The sequence below is a fragment of the Pituophis catenifer genome, unplaced genomic scaffold, assembly GCF_029215685.1.
Source record: "Pituophis catenifer annectens isolate HBS135680 unplaced genomic scaffold, rPitCat1.0.hap2 SCAF_1, whole genome shotgun sequence".
In the NCBI taxonomy this organism is placed as follows: Eukaryota; Metazoa; Chordata; class Lepidosauria; order Squamata; family Colubridae; genus Pituophis; species Pituophis catenifer.
The window spans coordinates 354,110,782-354,132,719 of record NW_027256881.1 but is presented as its reverse complement, the minus strand read 5'-3'; the positions used below and the strand labels follow the sequence as shown (position 1 = coordinate 354,132,719).

The following is a 21,938-nucleotide window of genomic DNA, read 5'->3' as shown; positions in this document are numbered from 1 at the left end:
GTTAAAACAAACCAGCAGACAAGAATTTCCTTTGAAAGCAGAATTGGCAACAACCCAGTGGCTGCTTGCCAATAGTTTTTACTTACAAAGTGAGGTTTATCTCCTCCGACTGAAAACATCAAAGTTCACAAAAGCCAAGAAATAGTCAAGTCCAGTCCAAAAAATCAGTCCAAGCAGAGCATATAACAAAGTTCCAGAAATGCAGTATGACTTGCTAGCTTTTCAGTTTTGTCCGTCATAAAGCCTGAATGGCCACCACACCCCCTTTATCCCCTGTGGGGTGTGGTCCAGTGACTCAGCTTAATCTCTGGCACGCCTCCTTCTCTGCTGCGTGCGCTTTCTTATATAAGAAAGAAAATTTTCAGAAGCTTGGACTGCACATTATAAAAACAACCTATTGTGATCCTTATATTAAAACAACTCATTTGAGAATTCAAAAATTATATATAATACGGCACTTTATTGGAAGAAAACAGTTCACCTAAAATCTGTATATCTGGGTCTGATTGTGGGAAATTATAAAGGTGATATAGAAGTATGATTTTCATTCTTTATTCAGGTTCTTGTTTCCTTAATTTTTTTTATTCTATGTTTATATATTGTGTTCTTAATGTTCTGTGTTTTATATTCTGTATTTTTGTAGGCCTCGTGACTAATAAGCAATAAACTATGTTAACAAGTTTAAGAGAATGAAGTTGGATGTATTAAAAGCTAATGTTTTGGACTTGATCTGAATATAAGCATTCTTTGATGTCTTTTCAGATCAGTTATCTAACTGCTTTCATTTCATTTCATTCGTATTTTCAACAGTTGGCTTAAAGCTGAAGTGATAATTCTGTTCGGAGATTCCAAAGGTGTTGAAAATGTTGCAATGGCTGTGAATGTTTATCAAGAATTTCAAAAGACGACATTTCAAAAAGTTTGGATCTTAACTTCCCTTTGGAAACTCAGTGAGATGGAATACGAAGAGACACTGGAAATTGTAAAGCAATTCCATGGGGCTTTGCATATTAGGGACCACACCAGTCATTTCTCGGAATTCGCCCATTTCCTTCTGACGTTGGACCCTTTCAACCCACAAGGGGATATTTTTCTGCCACTATGGTGGGGAAAGGTCTTTGATTGCGCAGTCCAGAAACCAGGAAAGATCTCTCAAAAGGGGAAAAAACCATGCTCGGGAAAGGAAAAATTACAAAACGTACCTTCTTACATCTTCGAAACCACCATGACGGGAAAAAGTTACAATATCTACCATGCCATTCATGCTGTGGCACACGCTTTACATGCAATGCATGGATCAGGAGGGCGACCAACCATGATGAGGCTTGGAAAGAGGGTCTCCAAAATCCGGTCATGGCAGGTAAACTCTCAGACTTTCTATCCGGTCCACAGATGCTTAGAGTGGAAGGTTTGCAAGTGTATTTTTGAACTATTGAATAAAATCTCCATATGGACCTTCTGTCTGAGCCCCTGCTGCTACCAAACCATACAGTGATGTAGGTTGTTTTAATGCTCTCAATGGTGCCTCTGTAAAAAGCGGCCAGGACAGAAGGAGAAATATGGAGTGGTGCAATGGCCTAGAGGCGGTGCTGTCGCCTCACAATCAGGAGGCTGTGAGTTCGATCCTAGGTAGAGGCAGATGATTCTCTCTCTCAGCACACTGAGAATATATCTGCTGAACAAAACTCCACATTGGTGTCAGGAAAGGCATCCGGCCATTAAAACATTCTGCTAGCTCCATTCAATTTCCCAGACTCCGCCCTCAAGGTATTATGGGGTTGTTAAATGAAGACGATGATGATGACAGAAGGAGAAAGATGTGGTCTCTTTTTCTTTCAGCTTCTTCCCTATTTGAGGAAGGTCCAGTTCAACAACAGTGCTGGAGGTGAAATCTCCTTCTCAGAAAATGGACTGGACTCTCCTCGCTATGAGATTCTCAACTGGCGTTTCCTCCCCGATCTTTCTTTTGTCCCTGTGAAAATTGGCCGAATAGATCCCGGAGCTCCCCCAGGCCAGGATTTTACTATCAACTCCAATTTGATCCTTTGGGCCACTGAGATGAGATGGGGGAAAATGTTCTGAATTCAGGGAAAGGCCTGTTTTCTCTTGGAGATGACAAATATCTTTCTCATTGGGAAAAAAAAAACTGTATGGAATCAGAAAATGGTTGGTGAAAGTTCTGTTTTCCGTGCAACCGATTCAAATCTTTGTGTCATCTCCACAAAGGCTTGGAGTTGAAGGAAAGCCCTGGCTGAACCTAGGGTGCAATTAGAGAAAGCAACTGTAGATTTTGTGAGTCATTCCTGTTTAGTTTGAACATTGTGACTCTTTCTTTTAGAAAAAGCTGTAGCTCAAAGACACAATGCAAGGACGTAATTCTAGGGAGTCCTCATTGTTCAACCATTTGTTCAGTGACCGTTTGAAGTTATAACAGCACTGAATGAATGGGACTCATGCCCAGTCCTCAGACTGTTGGCCATTGGAGCTCCCTGCAGTCACGTGACTAAAATAATCCTCTCCCCCCCCCATCTCTGCCCCTTTGGTCCCCTCTGCTCTGCTACCCCCAGGAGACCTCGCGGTCTTCTGGATCCCATTGCTGGATCCCGTTGCCTGGCCTGGCTCTTCCCGAGGCAGCTGATAGCCAAGGAAGTCCTTCTTAGGATGCTCCTGGTGCTTAACTCGAAACTTTTGGGGGAAATGTCTCTTGTAGTCAGCAGCTGCTTCTTGAAGGGCAATGCCTTGTCTGCAATAGGAGCAAGAAGATGGTAATGGTCAGCTGAGATGGTGGAGCAGATGGTGCCAAGGGATTCACAGAGCAGGTGATGAGGGTGGATGTGGCTGGGTCTTTGATGCCAATTCTGGACTGGCATTAGGTGGGTCTTTGTGACATGTTGCTAAGCTGGTGGGCTGAGGTTTTATGCTGCATGGCTGGGACAGGGTTTTCTTGGCAAACTTCAGCTCTACGGCTTCTTGGTGCTCCATGACTCTGGGCTATTTAACAATCTTTGACCCAGGAGGCCCCTTGGCACAACGTAGCCAACTTCTGATGGAGTGGAGGTTGTGGGATGCAGTGGCCTTTTTATGCTGTGCAGTGTGGCCAAAAGAGCAGAGACGTGGAGAGGGTGGGGGGAAGGGGAGATTGTCCCTTTCCTTGGAACAACCGAGGCTCTGGGTTGGAAGCGACCATGCCAGGAATGGTTTGGATCAGGGTGAGTCCTCAGCTAATGACACAGAAATCATTTAACAACAGCAGTAGGGACTTCTGGAACTGTTCATCATTGAATGGGGACATCACATGATGTTTCTATTAACTATTGTTTGATTAGCAACAGAGCTGCCAATTCTAATTAGGGTAATAAAGAGAGGACTACCTATAGCTGCCTTACATGCAGACCTCAAGTTACAATCCCCAGCATCCATTGGTTAGGTGGCGATGCAACTGGTCTGAATTCCTCAGGAACTCCTCGTGTTCATGTTACACTATGGTGATCCAGTTCTTCTAAAGACCTTCTGAAGGTGGAGATGTCAATTCATCATGATGAATTGACATGATGCATGATCAACATATAGAGCATCTCAAACATTTCTCTTTTCTCTTTCAGAAGGTGCCCTTTGCCAGGTGTGGCATGAAGAGGTGCCAGGCGGGAGAGAGGAGAAGAGTTCCAGAGGGCAAGCAGGTTTGCTGCTACCAATGTGCCCCTTGCCCAGAAGGGACCATTTCTAATCAGACAGGTAGAGCACTCTTCAAATGTAGATCTTCCAAGATCAAGGAAGCCATTCAGTAGATCAAAACTTTAAGAGTATTTTTGGTCATTTGTTGGTAGGTTTCACATGCTTCAGGGTGAGAGAACAAATTGTCCTGTCACAACTGAGGAATGATAATTGGCAGGACTTCTCTCCTGACCCAATTTCACACAGGGTAAACTCAAGGCAGCAATTTGTAGATTTCCTGCTGTACTTTCTGCTCCTCCTGTCACACATGAATGGGAATATCAGCTACTTGAGTCTTCGGAGAAAGGCAGCATACAAGTTGAACAAATAAAATAAATACTGGTCCTTTTCATGAATTAATAGAGCAGCGTGTCTGTTCATTTGTGTTACTTTATTGTGCCTCTTCTGTCTGGAATATTAATCTTCCTGGAAACTTGCAGGCATGTCAGAGAAGTAAATCAATCTACCTGTGCCTGATAGCCCCTCCCTGCAAAAGATTTGGGGTTTCTTCCCCAAATCCCCAAAACTTTAACCTCAGACTGTCTACTGTAGACCTCACCCCATTCCTAAGAGGTCTGTTAAGGGCATGCATAAGTACACCAGTGTGCCTACCATCCCTGTCCTAATATTTTCTTTTATTGATATCCTTTTCATGTATTTATAATTATGTTTACACTTGTATCTGTCATAAAATACATGCTTGACAAAATAAATAAATAAAATAAAAACAAATCTCTAAATGCATAATGGGGGAAACTGATTTGAAATAGGGAAATTCATTCTCCCTCCTCACAGACCTCCCATTCCACATAGGTGTGTGATTGTTCTTGTCTAGGAATGTGTGTATGTCACTTTATGATCTTATGACACACCAAGAGATAATGTACCTAAAGAGTAAATAGCAGGATCCCTAATAGGCAGGTGTATAAATCTTCTTGGGCTTCCAGTATGATCTGGGTGGGGCGGAGATCAGGTTCCAATTTCTCCCTGTGAAAGGAAAATGAATTGCAGAAGAGAGATCCTGATCTTTAAGCAATTGATCCCTGAGCTCATTTTGAATGTACAATGATCTCTACTTTTTAAGGGACCTGAAGCTACCAAGGAGTTCTTTTCACCATTTCCTTTGTGAGTTACACTCACTAGAAAGGAGTCACACTGGGATCCTAGGAGAGAAGGGGAAATAAAACTCACTGTGGATGTCTCTGAAGTCCTAAAACAAAGACTCTTGATTGCAGATGCAGCTCGCTGTGACCCCTGCCCAGAAGACCAATATCCCAACAAGGAGAAGGACCACTGCATTGCCAAGAAGATCCACTTCCTCTCCTATCAAGACCCCCTGGGATATACATTAACCTCTCTTACTATTTTTCTCTCTGTGAGCACATTGGCAGTCCTGGCAATTTTCCTTAAGCATCGTGACACACCCATTGTCAAGGCCAACAACCGAGATCTCACCTACATCCTCCTGGTCTCCCTCCTGCTCTGCTTCCTCTGCTCCTTCCTCTTCATTGGTCAACCTGGGAAGCTCACCTGTCTCTTCCGACAAACTGCTTTTGCCATTCTTTTTTCCCTTGCGGTTTCTTCTGTCTTGGCAAAAACTGTCATGGTGGTTCTGGCCTTCATGGCTACTAAACCAGGGAACAGGTCAAGGAAACTCTTAGGAAAACCACTGACCAACTCCATTGTCATAGCCTGTCCCCTGGTCCAAGCAGTTCTTTGTGCCACCTGGTTGGTAATCTATCCCCCATTTCCCAACTTGGACTTCGGCTCACTAGTAGGAGAGACCATCTTGGAATGTAATGAAGGCTCAGCTTCAATGTTTTATGTGGTCCTCGTCTACCTGGGGTTTTTGGCCCTGGTTAGTTTCACGGTGGCCTTTCTGGCTAGGAAATTGCCCGACAGCTTTAATGAAGCCAAGTTCATTACTTTTAGCATGCTGGTCTTTTGCAGTGTGTGGATCTCATTCCTCCCCACCTACCTGAGCACCAAAGGGAAGTCCATGGTGGCCGTGGAGATCTTCTCCATCTTGGCCTCTGGGGCTGGTCTCCTGGCTTGCATCTTTCTCCCCAAATGCTACATTATCCTCCTGAGGCCTCATCTTAACTGTAGGGAAAATATGATAAGGAACAAAAATCTCTAACTGGTGCATGTCCAAGAAACATTTAAATTTTCCTTTGAGGCATGTTTAGTATCTTATGACGTTTCTAAAACATGATGATAGAGAATTTATTTATTTATTTATTTATTTATTTATTTATTTATTTATTTATTTATTTCAACTTATATACTGCCCTTCTCCCCAGGGGGACTCAGGGCGGTGGACAGCCAAACTTAAAACACATATAGTACAAAAGTTAAGAAAAAACTAAAATAAATTAAATCATCGGCATTTCCAATATAAAATCCCAGATCTGCAAAATCGAAAAGTTCCCAATTTAAAACCCAGAATCAATAAAATCAAAAATTTAAAAACCCCATTAAAGCCATTTAAGCTAGGCCAGCTTGTTGGAATAAATAAGTCTTCAGGGCCTTTCGGAAAGCGCGGAGGTCCGGGATCAGTCGTATTCCAGGAGGTAGCTCATTCCACAGGTTGGGTGCCCCCACAGAGAAGGCTCTCCCCCTGGGGACCGCCGGCCAAGATTGCTTGGCCAACAGCACCCTGAGGAGGCCCTCTCTGTGCGAGCGTACTGGCCAGTGGGATGTTATCGGTAGCAGCAGGCGGTCTCGCAGGTATCCCGGCCCTATGCCATGGAGCGTTTTAAAGGTGAGAACCAACACCTTGAAGCGCACCCGGAAGACCACTGGGAGCCAGTGCAGCTCGTGCAGGGGAGATGTTACGTGGGAGCGCCCTGTGGCTGCCATAATCACCTGCGCGGCTGCATTCTGGACCAGTTGGAGCTTCCGGGTGCACCTCAAGGGGAGCCCCATGTAGAGAGAATGAGGAACATGCCCATTAAATAATGCCTTATCAAGTTCTATAACTGGTTACAATAAAAGTCACTTCTTTGAGACAGACAGCTATAGAAATTGAATGACTGAGTCAATGAATAACTAAACAAATAAACCTGCTATCAGTAACAATTATGCAGCCATTTTCATCCCATGTCTTCCAGTTGTCTACACTGAGTCCCAGTGCCCTATGTAGAAAGAAAGCTTGCTCTTATACATCTTTGATCTTTGGGCATTCAGACTCTCCCCAACTCAATCTCATCCTGTTGAGCAAACTGAAGCTTTTCAAACAGCTACCATAACTAACTTCTGCTTTTTGAGGAGGAGATGAGAGTTGAAAGAGACACTCATATTATACAACAAGTCAGGGCAATGTCATGCAGGACCAAAGAAGGAAAGTCCCCAGTACTGGGAGGATCAATCATCCACGGCTGTTTGATTCTACGAGGTTTAAAAGTGGGAATCTTCCTCCATCCAATAGAATTCAGGCACAAGGGCAAATGTTTGATAGCATTCCTTGGTCAATCAATGGTTGTATAATTGAATATTATCAGGGTAAGGATGATACTTAGAGCTGAGGTGGTGCAGTGGTTAGAGTGCAGTACTGTAGCTACTTCAGCTGACTGCTAGTTCAACAGATCAGCGGATCAAATCTCACTGGTTCAAGGTTGACTCAGCCTTCCATCCTTCCGAGGTGGGTAAAATGAGGACCCAGATTGTTGGGGGCAATATGCTATTTAGTATACTGTCTTTGGTGAAAGCCGCCCAGAGTCCTCGGAGAGTGGGCGGCATAGAAATATGACTAATAAATAATACTTGACCTTGAAATGAGAAGGCCTCACTGAGATACCTTAAAAATCAGGACTTTGGGCTCAATGTCTCCCCTCCAATCAACACTGAAAGAGCTTCAGAGAATGGAGGGAACCACATAACACCCATGTACCCATTCCTATTAGCCAGCAACTCCAGACGTAGACCATGGGTGATGGGTGATGGGAGAAGAAGCTTTCTGATTCCAACAAGTAGTTGGATAACCCTCCTGTAGAGTTTAAATTTGCCTAACACCTTGAAAGATCTTCCTGCTGATTTTTAAGTTCTATGGGAGATGTTAGTGTTTAATTTCATCACCTGCCATGTTGGTAACTATAAACCACTTATTCCATCCAAGCAGTGGTACGATTGCCCAGACTAACTAGGGTACAATTGATTGTCAAGTGCCACCATGCCCCATGAACACTTATACTATCCAAATAAACTATGAAAGAGGCCAGACTCCACCTTGAGTGCACCTGCTCAGTTTCACATAACTCAAATACCCAACTTCACCTTGACTCTCAACTGCATCTGATCTGTGGATTAACAACAGGAGACCCAAACTCACTTTTCTCCATCTGCTGCATGAAGAGTAGCTATTGCTCAGTAAATAGAACAATTGCTTTTCCATGCAATTATCAGAAGAAGAGTAATTTCTAATGTATCCCCTATGGATTTCTACACACAAAAAACCTTCCGAGATAAAAGCTGCTTTAAATTAGATACTCAGAATTTTCCCAGTGGGGGCAGACATATTACTTCACTTTGTTTTCCAAAGAGCTAACTCTGAGGTTTGGTGAGATTTAACTGGCCTTCGTTTCCTCCCTGGTCACAGTACAAACAAAAATAAGAGGAAGCATGGTTGATGTAAATTTGCACTGAGGGTATTCGGGTGGCACAGCCTCTCTCTATGGTGCTAAAGCTCTGTTGAAGTTTCAAGTGCTATTTGCGATTCGGCTTCTGCACAAACCTTGATTTCTGATCTAGGAGGAAAGGTGAGAAGAATGACTGAGCTGCCTCTCCTGCTGCTGCTCCTCCTCCTCTGGCTCCTGTCTCCAACTTCTGCTAAGAGGAAGCAAACTGGGTGTGTTTTGACAAACACTTTGCAGACTAGGAAAGACTTTTACAGGCCTGGTGATTTCATTATTGGTGGGAATTTTCCCCTGGGAACCATACATGCCTTAAAAAGCCAAGACTTTCGAAAAGACCCAACTCTGCTTCGAGAGAGTTTTCTGTAAGTTTCTCACCCAGAGGAGAAATATGTAAATAATTATTTGCTTTATATTCAGGGACTCTTTTCAGAAATACTTGTTCTAGTGATGTTTGCAATGTCCTGGCGTAGTTCGGATCTTTGTGCTTTTCTCAATAAAGAACCGAATTCATAAAATAGGCTAGAATTCTCCGTCTTTCCAGAACTCAGGAAGCTAATAAATCACCGAAAAAAAGGGAGGAAGGAGAACCTCTTGGAAATTAAGTTAGCTTATAATATAACTTTGGACATAAACCCCTGATACAAAACTAAAAGATGAGGTCTACCTATTGACACTGTGGAAGAGTTTGAAGAAATGCCTCGGTTTCTGAATCAGGATTGCTCATGAATAATGGCCTTCCGTAAATCAGACCCCTTTATTTATTTTATTTTATTTATTTGATTTGTATACCGCCCTACTCCCGAAGGACTCAGGGCGGTGAACAGCCAAGCAATAAGATACATAAATACAAAAATTTAAAAAACCAGTTAAAATCGAATTAAATCATTTTTTGGCCCAGACAAATTAAAACACCCCAATAATTTAAGAACAGATTTAAAATTTATATATTAAAAGAGGGAGGAGATTAGGCCAAGCCTGCTTGATGGAATAAAAGAGTCTTCACAGCGCGGCGGAAGGTGCGCAGATCCGGGATCCTCCGTATCTCTGGGGGGAGCTCATTCCAGACGGTAGGTGCCCCCACAGAGAAGGCTCTCCTCCTAGGGGTCGCCAGCCGACATTGTTTGGCTGACGGCACCCGGAGGAGTCCCTCTCTATGAGAGCGTACTGGCCGGTGGGAGGCTATTGGTGGTAGTAGGCGGTCCCGTAAATAACCAGGTCCTAAGCCATGGAGCGCTTTAAAGGTGGTAACCAAAACCTTGAAGCGCACCCGGAAGACCACCGGGAGCCAGTGCAGCCCTCCCATTGAAGTCCTGTGCTCAGCAATGGTTACCAGATCATAAGAAGCTGCTCCAAGAGAGGACCAAATTGCTTAGGGGGGAAAAGGAGCAATTGAGGAGGACTATACCCACTGGGGCAGAGAGGGACAATGGAGAGGTATACAATGATCTGGGATATGGACAGACGAGATTTTCTCCTTTCTCTCAAGGCCATCAAATATTAATCAACGAACACCCTTAACAACAAAACAAACCCAACTGAACTTGAGACTACCTGCTACAAAGAACAATTTTTAAAAAGACACAACAAACTCCACCAGCACACACAGACTTTGATTAAAATTTCCCCAATGATTTTCTCACTGTAGAGTCGTACCCAAGAACTACCAGCAGTTCAGAGCCTTGGTGTTTGCAGTCAGAGAGATCAACAAGGATCTGCTTCTCCTCCCCAACATCACTCTTGGCTTCCACATCTATAGCAATTCTCATATGGAGATGGAGATTTCCATAATCGGCCTCTCCCTCCTCTCCACACGAAACCGAATGGTTCCAGGGTACAAATGCGACATGAAGGACCCTCTGCTCTCTGTCATTGGAGATCTCAATCCCAGATCCTCAAGGCAGGTGGCCTCCATCTTCAGCCTCTTCAAGGTCCCACAGGTAAGGGGGCTTTATTGGATACAGTGTCAGATAGAGAAATAACAGAAGCACACACAGAAGCCAAAAGTGGGGGAAAAAGGTGTTTTGGGGAACATATATTTATATTTTTGTGTCAAGATATGTTTTTATAGAAGCCAAAAGCGATAGATTATGACATAAATTTGAAACGCAGTACTTTCCAAGACGAATTCCTTCCTAACCTATTTTTCATAAAAGTGTAACCAACCTTTCAATGCAGTCCATTCTCTGAACTAAGTTGACGTATGGTTCTCTCGGCTTCTGACATGTCACCACCAGTCAAAATATGTAACCTCTTCTTCCTAATATGTAATCCTTCTTCCTAAGAAGCCAGGAAAATTAAGCTTGACACTCAAAGTGAGCCAGTCTCACAGGTGCAACAATAATTCACATAAAGGTGACACCTAAAATTTACTATCAAGAATCTCACTTTCTCCAGCTCGGCGTTGGCTTTGAGTTCACTCAAGGAGACAGAATAGTTTATCCTTCCTTCATCTGGATTAATCCCAGTGACTTTCCTCAGTATGTGGGTTTAGTCCAGCTGCTCCTGCATTTCCAGTGGAACTGGGTTGGGCTTTTCGCCCCTGAAGATGAAAGAGGAGAACGTTTCATCTCATCTCTGGTGCCAATGCTGAAGGAGAAGGAGATCTGCCTGGCCTTCACTGAAATGATTCTTGATATTACAGTGTTGAAATTACTTCATATTTTGGAGACTTGGACTAAAGCTAAAGTGATTATTCTATTTGGAGACTCCAGGAGTATTACAAACGTACAGGCAGCAATGAATATGCATGAACATTTGAGAAAGCCATCATTTCAGAAAGTTTGGATCTTAACTTCCCATTGGAAACTTAGTGTGGCCAGGAATCAAGACATCTTGAAAGCAGTAAAGCCCTTCCATGGGGCTCTGCATTTTAGGCCCCACACTGGAGATGTCTCAGAATTCAGTCATTTCCTTCTGTCTTTAGACCCCTTGAAGCCACAAGGGGACCTCTTTCTCCTGCACTGTTGGGAAAGGTTGTTTGGCTGCATGACGGAAATACCAGGCAGGTTCATTCCAAAGAAGGTAAAACCATGTACAGGAAAGGAGAATTTACAGAATCTACCTTCCTACATTTTTGAAACAAGCATGGAAGGTGAAAGTTACCACATCTACAATGCCATTTATGCGGTGGCACACGCATTACATGCAGTGCATGGATCTGGAGGACAACCAGCCATGTTAAGACTTGGAAAGAGGATCTCAAATATTCAGTCGTGGCAGGTAATCTCAGTGAGTTTAGCTCTCTAGGTAGGAAACTCCCTATATGCATTTCTTCAATTACTGATTAAATATCTATGTGCTATCAATGTATCTAAGAAGAGATTAAGATAACAATTATTTTAAAAAATGTAAATTGAATTGAGTGAGAGGTTTTTGTTGAAAAGGGAGAGAGGGAGGAAAAAGAGAATTAAACTAAACCAATTGTTCATAAGAGCAAAGAGCTTCCTAGAAGGACATCAATGGCTGCCTGAGAGTCAGGCGTGACCACTCCAAGGAGAAGTGGTCATCCCAGAGCTTAAGGACAACCTGGATGCTTTTGTACCAGGCGCTTCAACAGGTCAGTTCAAGTCTCAGTGGACACATTTGCAGAAGCACCTCAGTTTCTCTCAGTCGGTAGTTTGAATGCAATCTGTACAAAGACACTCAATGCATTTCAATGTTACTGTGGCTTAGAATTCTTTGTGAGTCCATCCCATTTTTTTTATGATTATCCCATTTCTTGTACTGCTTCGTTTGTGGTGTTCAGCCTCGGTCAACCTCAGCATGTGCAGAAGAAGACTCAATATATAGTCCTAATGGGTTCCTGATCTGAAATTCTTCAGACTTTCAACATCAAATTATTCCTCTCTGGACAATGAAGTGACAAACCAGGGCAGGACAAACCTTCTACGTGGCCCCTCTTGGTCAGATCTCCTTCTTCATTCTGCTCTCTTTGACCATCAGCTAGAGAAAGTCAGGGGAACTGTAGGATTTTATGATAGAAAGTATTTACCAGTAAAGGAGAATATTACAGCTCAGGGTTGAAATGAGGGGTCCTTGGTGCTCTTTCAGTTTGGTTGTTTTATTATAGACATTTCATGACCCAACTAGGTTGCATCATCAGTGCTGGAAGGGAGGGATATCACTATCAATGTTACCCAGTTTAGGTCATGAAACGTCTGCAAGAAAACAACCAGGTTCAGAGAGCACCAAGAATCCCTCCAAAATTATTGAATCATTCCTAAAATGCATTTGTCATTTCCAAGACCATGGGCCCAAATAAAATTAAAAATGTAACTTGCCAAGTATCACAGAGCAAAACTACACAATGTAATGTGGAATATGGCATTAAAATGTATGTAGCTATCATTCCTGTAAAACTGGAATTGAAGAAGCCATGATTCAAATGTCCAATGATAAAGAAAATGTGTGACTATTTGGGGGATGGAGTTGAATATCTGATGTTACTTCTGATAGCTTAGATCTCCATCAAGGGAACTCTTTTAGCTTCTCAGGTATAGACCTGATTCCTAGGCTGAAGGACATGACATTATGATAGAAACCAGGGAGTCTCATGTGTGGTGTTCAGCCAATTAATCCAGGTGTCCTTTCTTTCAGGTTCTTCCCTATCTGAGGAACATCAAGTTCAACAACAGTGCTGGAGAGGAAGTCTCCTTCTCAGAAAGTGGATTGGTTTCTTCTCGTTACGATCTTCTCAACTGGCTTTTCCTCCCCAATCAATCTTTTGTCCCCATGAAAGTTGGACAAATAGATTCCACGGCTTCCCCAGGACAAGATTTCACCATTAACTCCAATGAAATCATCTGGGCCACAAAGGTGAGTTGGAAGGAAACATCATAAATTCAGCAAAGGATTCATTCATTCCAGGGGATGCATAGCACCCTTTTCACTGGGAAACACTTAAATTCAGGAGTTTGATGAAAAACCTGTTTTTGAGTTTAACATATTTGAGATTTGACTTCTGAAAAGTCCAAGATGGAGTAAGATTGAGAAGACCTTCTGTTGAAACCCAGAAGCCCATTAAAGCAGGCAAGAATGATTTCCATGGAGAATTCCCATTCAGTTGGAGCCTCACGATTCTTTCTTTTTGAAAAGCTGTGGCTCCATGTCACAAGCCTTCCTTGTATTTTGAGGTCTCTGTTCCAATCTCCAGCATCTATTCGTGGGTCAGGATTGCCACTGGCCTGACTCCCCCTGGAGCTTATCCTGGTCTCTGGTAAACCATTTCTTTTGAAGACATTCTAAAGATGGAAACAGAAATGTACAAATGAAGAAATGAAGAATATTCATTGCTGAGGCCACCTACAGTACCTCTCTTTTCTCTTTTATTTTTATTTTTTTAAATTAATTTTTGAAACATAAACATAAAATACGTTTATTTATTTATTTATTGGATTTATATGCCGCCCTTTCTCCACAAGGACTCAGGGTGGCTCACAGCAACAACAAGTCCAAATTAAAATTCAAACAATAAAAGAATCTAAAATTCCCATTAAAACCCCTTCAGTCCAGGCCAGCCTGGCGAAACAATCATGTTTTAAGGTCACGGTGGAAAGAGCAACGGTCAGGGGCCACCCAGAGCTCCAAGGGGAGCTGATTCCAGAGGGTAGGTGCGCCTACAGAGAAGGCTCGCTCTCTAGGGGCCGTCAGCCGACATTGCTTGGCCGACAGAACCCCAATTAGGCCCTCTCTGTCTGAGCGCACTGGGCGATGGGGAGCCGTTGCTGGCTGCAGGTGATCCACCAGATACCCCGCGCCTAAGCCATGTAGGGCTTTATAGGTAATCACCAACACCTTGAACCTCACCCGGAGGGCAACTGGTAGCCAATGCAGGTCATGCAGGAGGGTGTGACATGGGAGCGTCAGGACACTCCCATCACTACCCACGCGGCCACATTCTGCACCAGCTGAAGCCTCTGAGTAGTTTTCAAGGGCAGCCCCATGTAGAGAGAGTTGCAATAGTCAATCCGAGAGGTGACAAGTGCTTGGGTGACCATGTGTAAGGCATCTCGGTCCAAATAGGGGTGCAACTGGCACACCAGACAAATCTGGGCAAATGCCGCCCTGGTCACGGTCATGACATGGTCTTCAAAAGTCAACCGTGCATCCAGGAGGACGCCTAAGTTGTGCGCCCTATCCACAGGGGGCAACACCTCTCCCCCTATGACCAAAGATGGAATTTTCCCTTGGAATTGAGATGCCAGTACCCACAGCCACTCCGTCTTGGCAGGGTTGAGTCAGAGCCTGTTCCTCCCCATCCAGAGCCCCGCCACTTCCAGGCATTGGGACATCACGTCGAGGGCATCACTGGGCTGATTCAGGGTGGATATAAAAAGTTGGGCATCATCAGCATACTGATGATACCCCACCCCAAAACCACGGATGATCTCCCCCAGCAGCTTCATATAGATGTTAAACAGCAGGGGAGAGAGAACCGACTCCTTGGGAACCCCACATGTGAGGAGCCTTGGGGTCAACCTCTGCCCCCCCACCAACACTGCTTGCGAGCGTCCAGAGAGGTAGGAGGAGAACCACCGTAAAACAGTGCCTCCCACTCCCAACCTCTCAAGGTGCTGCAGCATGATACCATGGTTGATGGTATCAAAAGCCGCTGAAAGATCTAACAGGACCAGGGCAGAGGAATATCCTCTGTCTCTAGCCCTCCAGAGATCATCCACCAGTGCGACCAATGCCGTCTCTGTGCTGTACCTGGGCCTGAAGCCCGACTGGTACGGGTCTAGGTATGATGCTTCATCCAGGACCAGCAGGAGCTGATGTACCACCGCGCTCTCAACAACCTTTGCAATAAAGTGAAGGTTGGAGACAGGACGAAAATTGTTTAAAATAACTGGATCCAAGGTGGGCTTCTTGAGGAGGGGCCTCACCACCGCCTCCTTCAAGGCAGCAGGGAAACTCCCCTCAGCCCTCTTTTAAGAGCGAAGCTTTGATCCGGTCATGTATAGGTACAATCGCTTCTCCCTCTTTATCAAGCTCTTTCCCAAATCTCCACCATAACATCTTTTTAAAATAAAAACCAAAACAATTTTTCCCCAATTATAATATCTTAATCTAAACAATTACCTTTCTATTATATCACCACAAATCTTAATTTCCAAATAACACAACTCAATATTTAATTACATTTATTACCCTGAATTCTATCTATATACCCATATCTAGGACCCACTACATTAAATCTTTAAATCCTAATCTCTTTATCTTACACCTATATTTCTTAAATTTATCACACATTACATTCTTCATTTTACACAGTCATTTCATTTTTACAGTCTTATCATTTAATACTAATCCCAGCATAATCATATTATTATCACCACCAATTCCAACTTAAGTCATATTTATTTTAACTACTTGTCTCTTAATCATCTTCTTTTGGCTGTTTTCCAGCATATTAATTTATTGTTTGGCTGTTTCCCAGCATTATCATTTATTGTTTTGGCTGTTTCCCAGCATATTCATATTATTTGGCTGTTTCCCAGCATATTCTCTCTATTTTACTATCACACTCAAAGAGAGAAAAGAACTCATAGAGAGTTCCCTCCTACCTCCGAGGAACTTGCCTGTTCCCCTTGGTCATCTGAGGTGCATCTCTTCCTACCCCATCTCTGCAAGACAGTTCTGGTCCGAAGACTCATCAGGAGCAATTCGGCAGTCGGGTTTTTTGCAGGGCTCTGCGGAGCTTGCTATTTTCCTGGCTGTCTCGCTGTGAAGTCAAACCGGAAGTCTCTTTTCTCTTTTAGAAGGTGCCCTTTGCCAGGTGTGGCATGAAGAAGTGCCAGGCAGGAGAGAGGAGAAGAGTTCCAGAGGGAGAGCTGGTTTGCTGCTATCAATGTGATCCTTGTCCAGGAGGGACCATTTCTAATCAGATAGGTAGAGTTCATGTCAAATTTATATCTTCTAGGATCAAGGAAGCCGTTAAGTAGGAACAAATATTAATTTTGGCATCAGTTTTCTAGGATTTACACACTTCAATATATTCATATTTTTCAGCAGACCTTCTCAACTCATGAATCTAAACTGTACTACCCCACAGGGCACTTTTTCTTGCTCCTCAGAAATTTAATACAGTTGGTTTTGGAGCATAATTCATGAGTTACCTACTAGGCTTTCTACTTTTACATCTCATCTGGAAAACCAGAGATCAATCTTTTTGTGAAAGAATGGGATGTGAAATTCAAGCTTTAATTTTTATTAAGGACTCTTCTACCAGAACACTTGATCTCCCAGGAACTTTGTAAACCTGTTGGAGATAGAGCAGATCCATCAATCTATGTCTGTTGATCCTTCCCTGCAAAAAAAAAAAAAAAAATTGAATGAGTGGATCAGGGGTGAAATTCACTTACTTTCCCTACCGGTTTGCAAATGTGTGCACGGCATGTGCAAAGCCTTCTGTGCATGAACAGAGGCTGAAAATCATCGCAAAAAGGTACATCATGAAGTCCGTGTGGGTGGGTGAGTCTTTGTGCATTTGGCCCTACTGTATCACACGATTCATTAGGAACTGGCTGAATTTCATCCCTGGAATGGATTTGAAGCATAAAACAGAGATGCTGAGCCAGAGAACAGATCTACTTTTCTGACTAACCAATTCCCAGCATTGTCAATGTGGATGGATGATTTGCCTGTGTTGGTTCACCATGAAATTCACACTGACTCTTGATTTCAGATGCAGCTCTCTGTCATCCCTGCCCAGAAGACCAATATCCCAACAAGGACAAGGACCACTGCATTGCCAAGAAGATCCACTTCCTTTCCTATCAAGACCCCCTGGGATATTCTTTAGCTTCTCTCGTTCTTTTTCTCTGTGTGACCACATCTTCAGTCCTGGTGGTTTTCCTTAAACACCACGATACACCCATCGTCAAGGCCAACAACCGAGATCTCACCTACCTCCTCCTGGTCTCTCTCCTTCTCTGCTTCGTTTGCTCCTTCCTTTTCATTGGTCAACCAGGGAAGCTCACCTGTCTTTTTCGACAAACTGCCTTTGCCATTCTCTTTTCCCTTGCGGTTTCCTCTGTCTTGGCAAAAACTGTCATGGTGGTTCTGGCCTTCATGGCCACCAAGCCTGGGAACAGGTCAAGGAAATTCTTAGGAAAACCACTGACCAACTCGATTGTCTTCACCTGTCCCCTGATCCAAGCACTTCTTTGTGCCACCTGGCTGGTAACCTCTCCCCCATTTCCCAAGCTGGACTTTCATTCCTTGGTAGGAGAGGCCATCTTGGAATGTAATGAAGGCTCAGCTTCCATGTTTTATGCTGTCCTTGCCTACCTGGGCTTCCTGGCCAGTGTCAGTTTCACAGTGGCCTTTTTGGCCAGGAAATTGCCTGACAGCTTTAACGAAGCCAAATTCATTACTTTTAGCATGCTGGTCTTTTGCAGTGTTTGGATCTCATTCCTCCCCTCCTACCTGAGCACCAAAGGGAAATCCATGGTGGCCGTGGAGATCTTCTCCATCTTGGCCTCTGGGGCTGGTCTCTTGGCTTGCATCTTTTTCCCCAAATGTTATATTATCATATTCAGACCCCATCTGAATTGCAGGGAAAAGATAATGAGGCACAAGAATCTGTGATTTATGTGGGTATTGGAAACTTTTATTTTGATTCTGAAACTTTGAATTGGGACTTTTATTTTCACTTTTTTGTATTTGATCTGATTTTTTTAAATGATTAAATGGAAGATGAGTTTGTCCATTAAATAATTGGAAACCAAGTGAAGTGACTAATCACAAGCTATCTCTCATCAGCAACAGGGGTGAAATCTGAACCGGTTTGCTACCGGTTTGCTGGCTGTGCAGTACGCACCAAAAGGAGGCTAGGTAGGTAAGTAGAACAGCAAGGGGGGGGGGGGTCAGCTGTGGCTAAAATCCTGCTTTCCAGCAAAGCTAAACCACACGGCACAGGTGATGGTTGGATCGTAGCTTTCTTTAACTACCGGTTTGACTGAATCGGTAGCTTTTTTTTATTACCAGTTTACCTGAACTGGTAGTTTTTATCGCTACTAGTTCGCCCGAACTGGAGCAAACCGGTAGCATTTCACCCCTGATCAGCAACTATCCCTCACGCTTTTAGTTTTCATTAATTCCTTTGTCCTCACTGAGGCCCCAGTGATCAATTTGGAAATAAACATAGACGTTTTAAGGATGTGGATATTTGTTTCCAGCATGTTTCCCACTTTATTATCATCAAATAAAGCTTTAAAAATATGTCAGTGTTTTTAAGCATGCTCATTTCCATAGATCTCTGAGGGTGTGTTGAGTTCCTACTAACTTTTACATTCAATCAAATATCAGAGGGTTTTTTTCATAACAAATTTCTAGGATTTACATGAGGCTCATTATTTTACTCTCTACTAATTAATTGTGAGACATACTTTATTAATAAACAAGAATATATAAAGTAGACAATAGAACATTTGCAATAAATGTTCTATTGGTTTTATATTTAGTTCATTCCAAGAAGCTAACCTGAGGATAAGCTTCAAACAGGCTCCTTCCTAATTCCCAGAAAGGTAAACTGCGGAAAGAGGGAAGCACATTCAAACTTGCAAAGCCCTCTATTCAAAGTAGCCTTAGACTCATGTGGCTTTGGGTTCCTGGCATGCTTTTTATTGGCTGAAAGCCCCCCGTCCCCCCCACAAATGGTAGCATTTTATTAAAGGGATCCCTCATTTCATTGAGGCTCATCTTCTCTGCCCAAATGCACCAGATGGGCAGAAACATCTGGAGACAGGTGATCCTTCAAATAACCGTCAGGCCCCATGAAGGACTGTGTAGATGACAACCAGCTCCTTGAATCACACCTGGGAGGCAACTGGTAGCCAATGGAGCTCTCGGGGCAGCAGGGACACATGGACCCAGGGAGATGCATCCGTTATACGGCTCACACAGCTTCAGTTTGCACCAGGGTGACTTTTCTGACTTAAACCAGTTTCATCACTCAGCTTTCCAGAACTTCCCTGAATGTCACCCAAACTGCCCTTCAGGTTGTCTTTGGACACGGTGGTCCTGCTGGGGTCTTTGTGTCAAACCACCTGAAGATTTCAAGATTAAAATCCCCCCTTTCAATGGCATGGAACTGAAATCCAACGGCACCGAAATTTCTAATATCAGCAGATTTGAGACCTCTGTCATTTCTCTGTTCTGGAATTCCCGTCAAGAGTTGGGAAAATGGCAGGATCTCATGTCATCAGTTCTGCAACCAACGGACTTTTCCCAAATCTTCTAATCCTGGTTGTGGGTTAAAGCAAAGGGGAGGGGGAGCTGCTGAGGAGTTCTAAAAAGAGTCCACAGAGAGGTAGGTGGGAGAGGGGCAGAGGAAGGCAGTGAAGGAAAAGCCTCTCCCCCTTCTGTGCAAAAGGGAATGGAAAGAAATTCCAAGGGAGGAATTTCAGACATCATTCATAATCTGGGTCTAGTTGTGGCATGCAATGCCCTGTAGCAACATTCTGGGACATTGAAAAAGTTTCTGTTCAGGATGTGAAGAGTCTGTAGTTATTTTCTCATCCCTCTTCCTGGTTCCTGCAGTAATACAGATCCTCAGTGGAAAGCAGGATGATTGCAATTGTTTTTTCTGCAGTCCTGACTACTGGTTGAAGTCTGTACCTGTCCTGTTCGGTTGCTGTGCCAAACCAGACAGTTCCAGAAATACAAATGACAGACTCAATAATTCCCCTGTAGAACTGGGATCAGCAGCTCCTTGGGCAGTCTGAGCTTCCTGAGTCGACACAAGAAGAACATTCTTTGCTGTGCCTTTTTAGTGATGGTTCCAATGCTAGGTGTCCATTTCAAATCCTGGGAAATGATAGAACCCAAAAACTTGAAGATCTCAACTGCTGATACTGTGTTGTCTAGTATTGTGAGAGGTGGTAGAATAGGAGAACTTCTTCTAAAATCTACTATCATCTCTACAGTTTTAAGCGTGTTCAGCTCCAGATTGTTCTGGCTGCACCACAGATTCAACCTCCCGTCTATATGCAGACTCAGCATTGCTTCCAATGAGACCTATGACTGTTATATCACCTGCAAACTTCAGTACTTTAACAAAGGGATCCTTCAAGATGCAGTCGTTGGTACATAGAGAGAAGGGCAATGGGGAGAGCACACAGCTCACGGGGGCTCCTGTGGTAATTGAATGGATGATTGATGTACAGATTAACAGAGTTGGGAGGGACCTTGTAGGTCATCTAATCCAACCTCTCTCCCCCAAAGCAGGAGACCCTACCCCATTGCTGACCAATGGCAGTCCAGTCTCTTCTTGAAAGCTTCCAGAGATGAAGCTCCCACAACTTCTGAAAGCAACGTCTGTTCCATCGGTTGATTGTTCTCACTGTCAGAAAATTCCTCCTTATTTCCAGGTTGAATCTCTCCTTGATCAGTTTCCTTCCATTATTACTTGTCTGGCCTTCAGGTGCTTTGGAAAATAGCTTGACCCCCCTCCTCTCAGTGGCAGCCCCTCAAATATTAGAATACTGCTATCCTGTCTCCCCTGGTCCTTCTCTTGCCTAGACTAACCAGGCCCAGTTCCTGTCATCCTTCTTTGTATGTTTGAGCCTCCAGTCCCCTCATCATCTTGGTTGCTCTTCTCTGCATTTTTATTTTCCCTAGCTTCACCTGCTGCTTTCTATTTGTTAGACCTCAGATACATGACTGCGAACAATACACAATAAAAGAAAGAATAAAGGAAACAGTTGAAACAATTAACACAACGTTAAACACCAATATAAATAAAACCGAGGGGAGATGGACTCTATGAAGGCAAATGTACGTGTCCCAGGATAATGTTGCAGGATCCAACAGGACTAGAACCTCCAAATTGTTTAATGTACTTTGCATCCTTTGGAACTTCCCAATGCTCTTCAAGGGCAGAATTACAATAATCCATTCAGGAGATGACCAGGGCATGTATAACTGAGACTGGAACCTCTATGCCACCAAAGTCTCCAGGCAATGGGACACAATATCAACAGCATTGTCTGAACTCACAACATTGTTGTGGACTGAAGGACCAGAGATCCATGGATGAGTACAACCAGGAGCTGACGATAGCTCACCCCACAGAAGCTTCCAGTAGATGTTAAAAAGAAATGGAGAGAATGCCGAATCCTCTGCCATCCAACATAATGTCTGCAAATTGAGTCACGGCAACTGGACCTCTTTTCTTTTTGGCTTGAAGCCTTTCACTGCTTAATTCAAGTAGCTTCTTCCATGCAAGTTGGTTGGAGGGACCCCACCTACGTCCTCCCTAATCGGAGTAGCTCATTCGGTGAGTAGGCAGAGTCTTCTTTTTTTGGGGGGGGGAAAGCTTTTTCAGTTTTATTTTTTTTATACATATAATATAAAGTGTTCATTTTCTTATACATAATTAATCATATATGTATATATTTTCCTTAAAGAAAGCATTAAAATAAGCCATTTTAATTACATTCAGAGTTGCTCTTCTACCTTTTCTTCCCTCTTTTCACAACAAGCCTTCTTCTTCTCCTCCTTTCTTTTCCTTCCCAACCTCCTCTCCTCTCCTACTTTCTCCTTCCTCCTCTCCTCCCTCCCTTCTTCCCCTTCCTTTCCCCCACTCCC

At 43.5% G+C, this 21,938-nt stretch overlaps 2 protein-coding genes across 2 annotated transcripts; both read left to right on the top strand.

The window, feature by feature from the left end:
• Positions 1-1,225: 1,225 nt before the first annotated feature.
• LOC139313659 (vomeronasal type-2 receptor 26-like) lies at positions 1,226-11,277 on the top strand. Its single transcript, XM_070939097.1, has 6 exons — positions 1,226-1,360; positions 3,603-3,732; positions 4,947-5,801; positions 7,485-7,599; positions 9,991-10,282; positions 11,269-11,277. Exons 1-6 carry the CDS (start codon positions 1,226-1,228, stop codon positions 11,275-11,277), a joined length of 1,536 nt encoding a protein of 511 aa, XP_070795198.1.
• A 53-nt stretch (positions 11,278-11,330) lies between these two features.
• LOC139313643 (vomeronasal type-2 receptor 26-like) lies at positions 11,331-17,936 on the top strand. The gene is made up of 4 exons (XM_070939096.1): positions 11,331-11,564; positions 12,942-13,160; positions 16,106-16,235; positions 17,032-17,936. The coding sequence occupies exons 1-4, from the start codon at positions 11,331-11,333 to the stop codon at positions 17,934-17,936; spliced, it is 1,488 nt and encodes a 495-aa protein (XP_070795197.1).
• Positions 17,937-21,938: the final 4,002 nt, after the last annotated feature.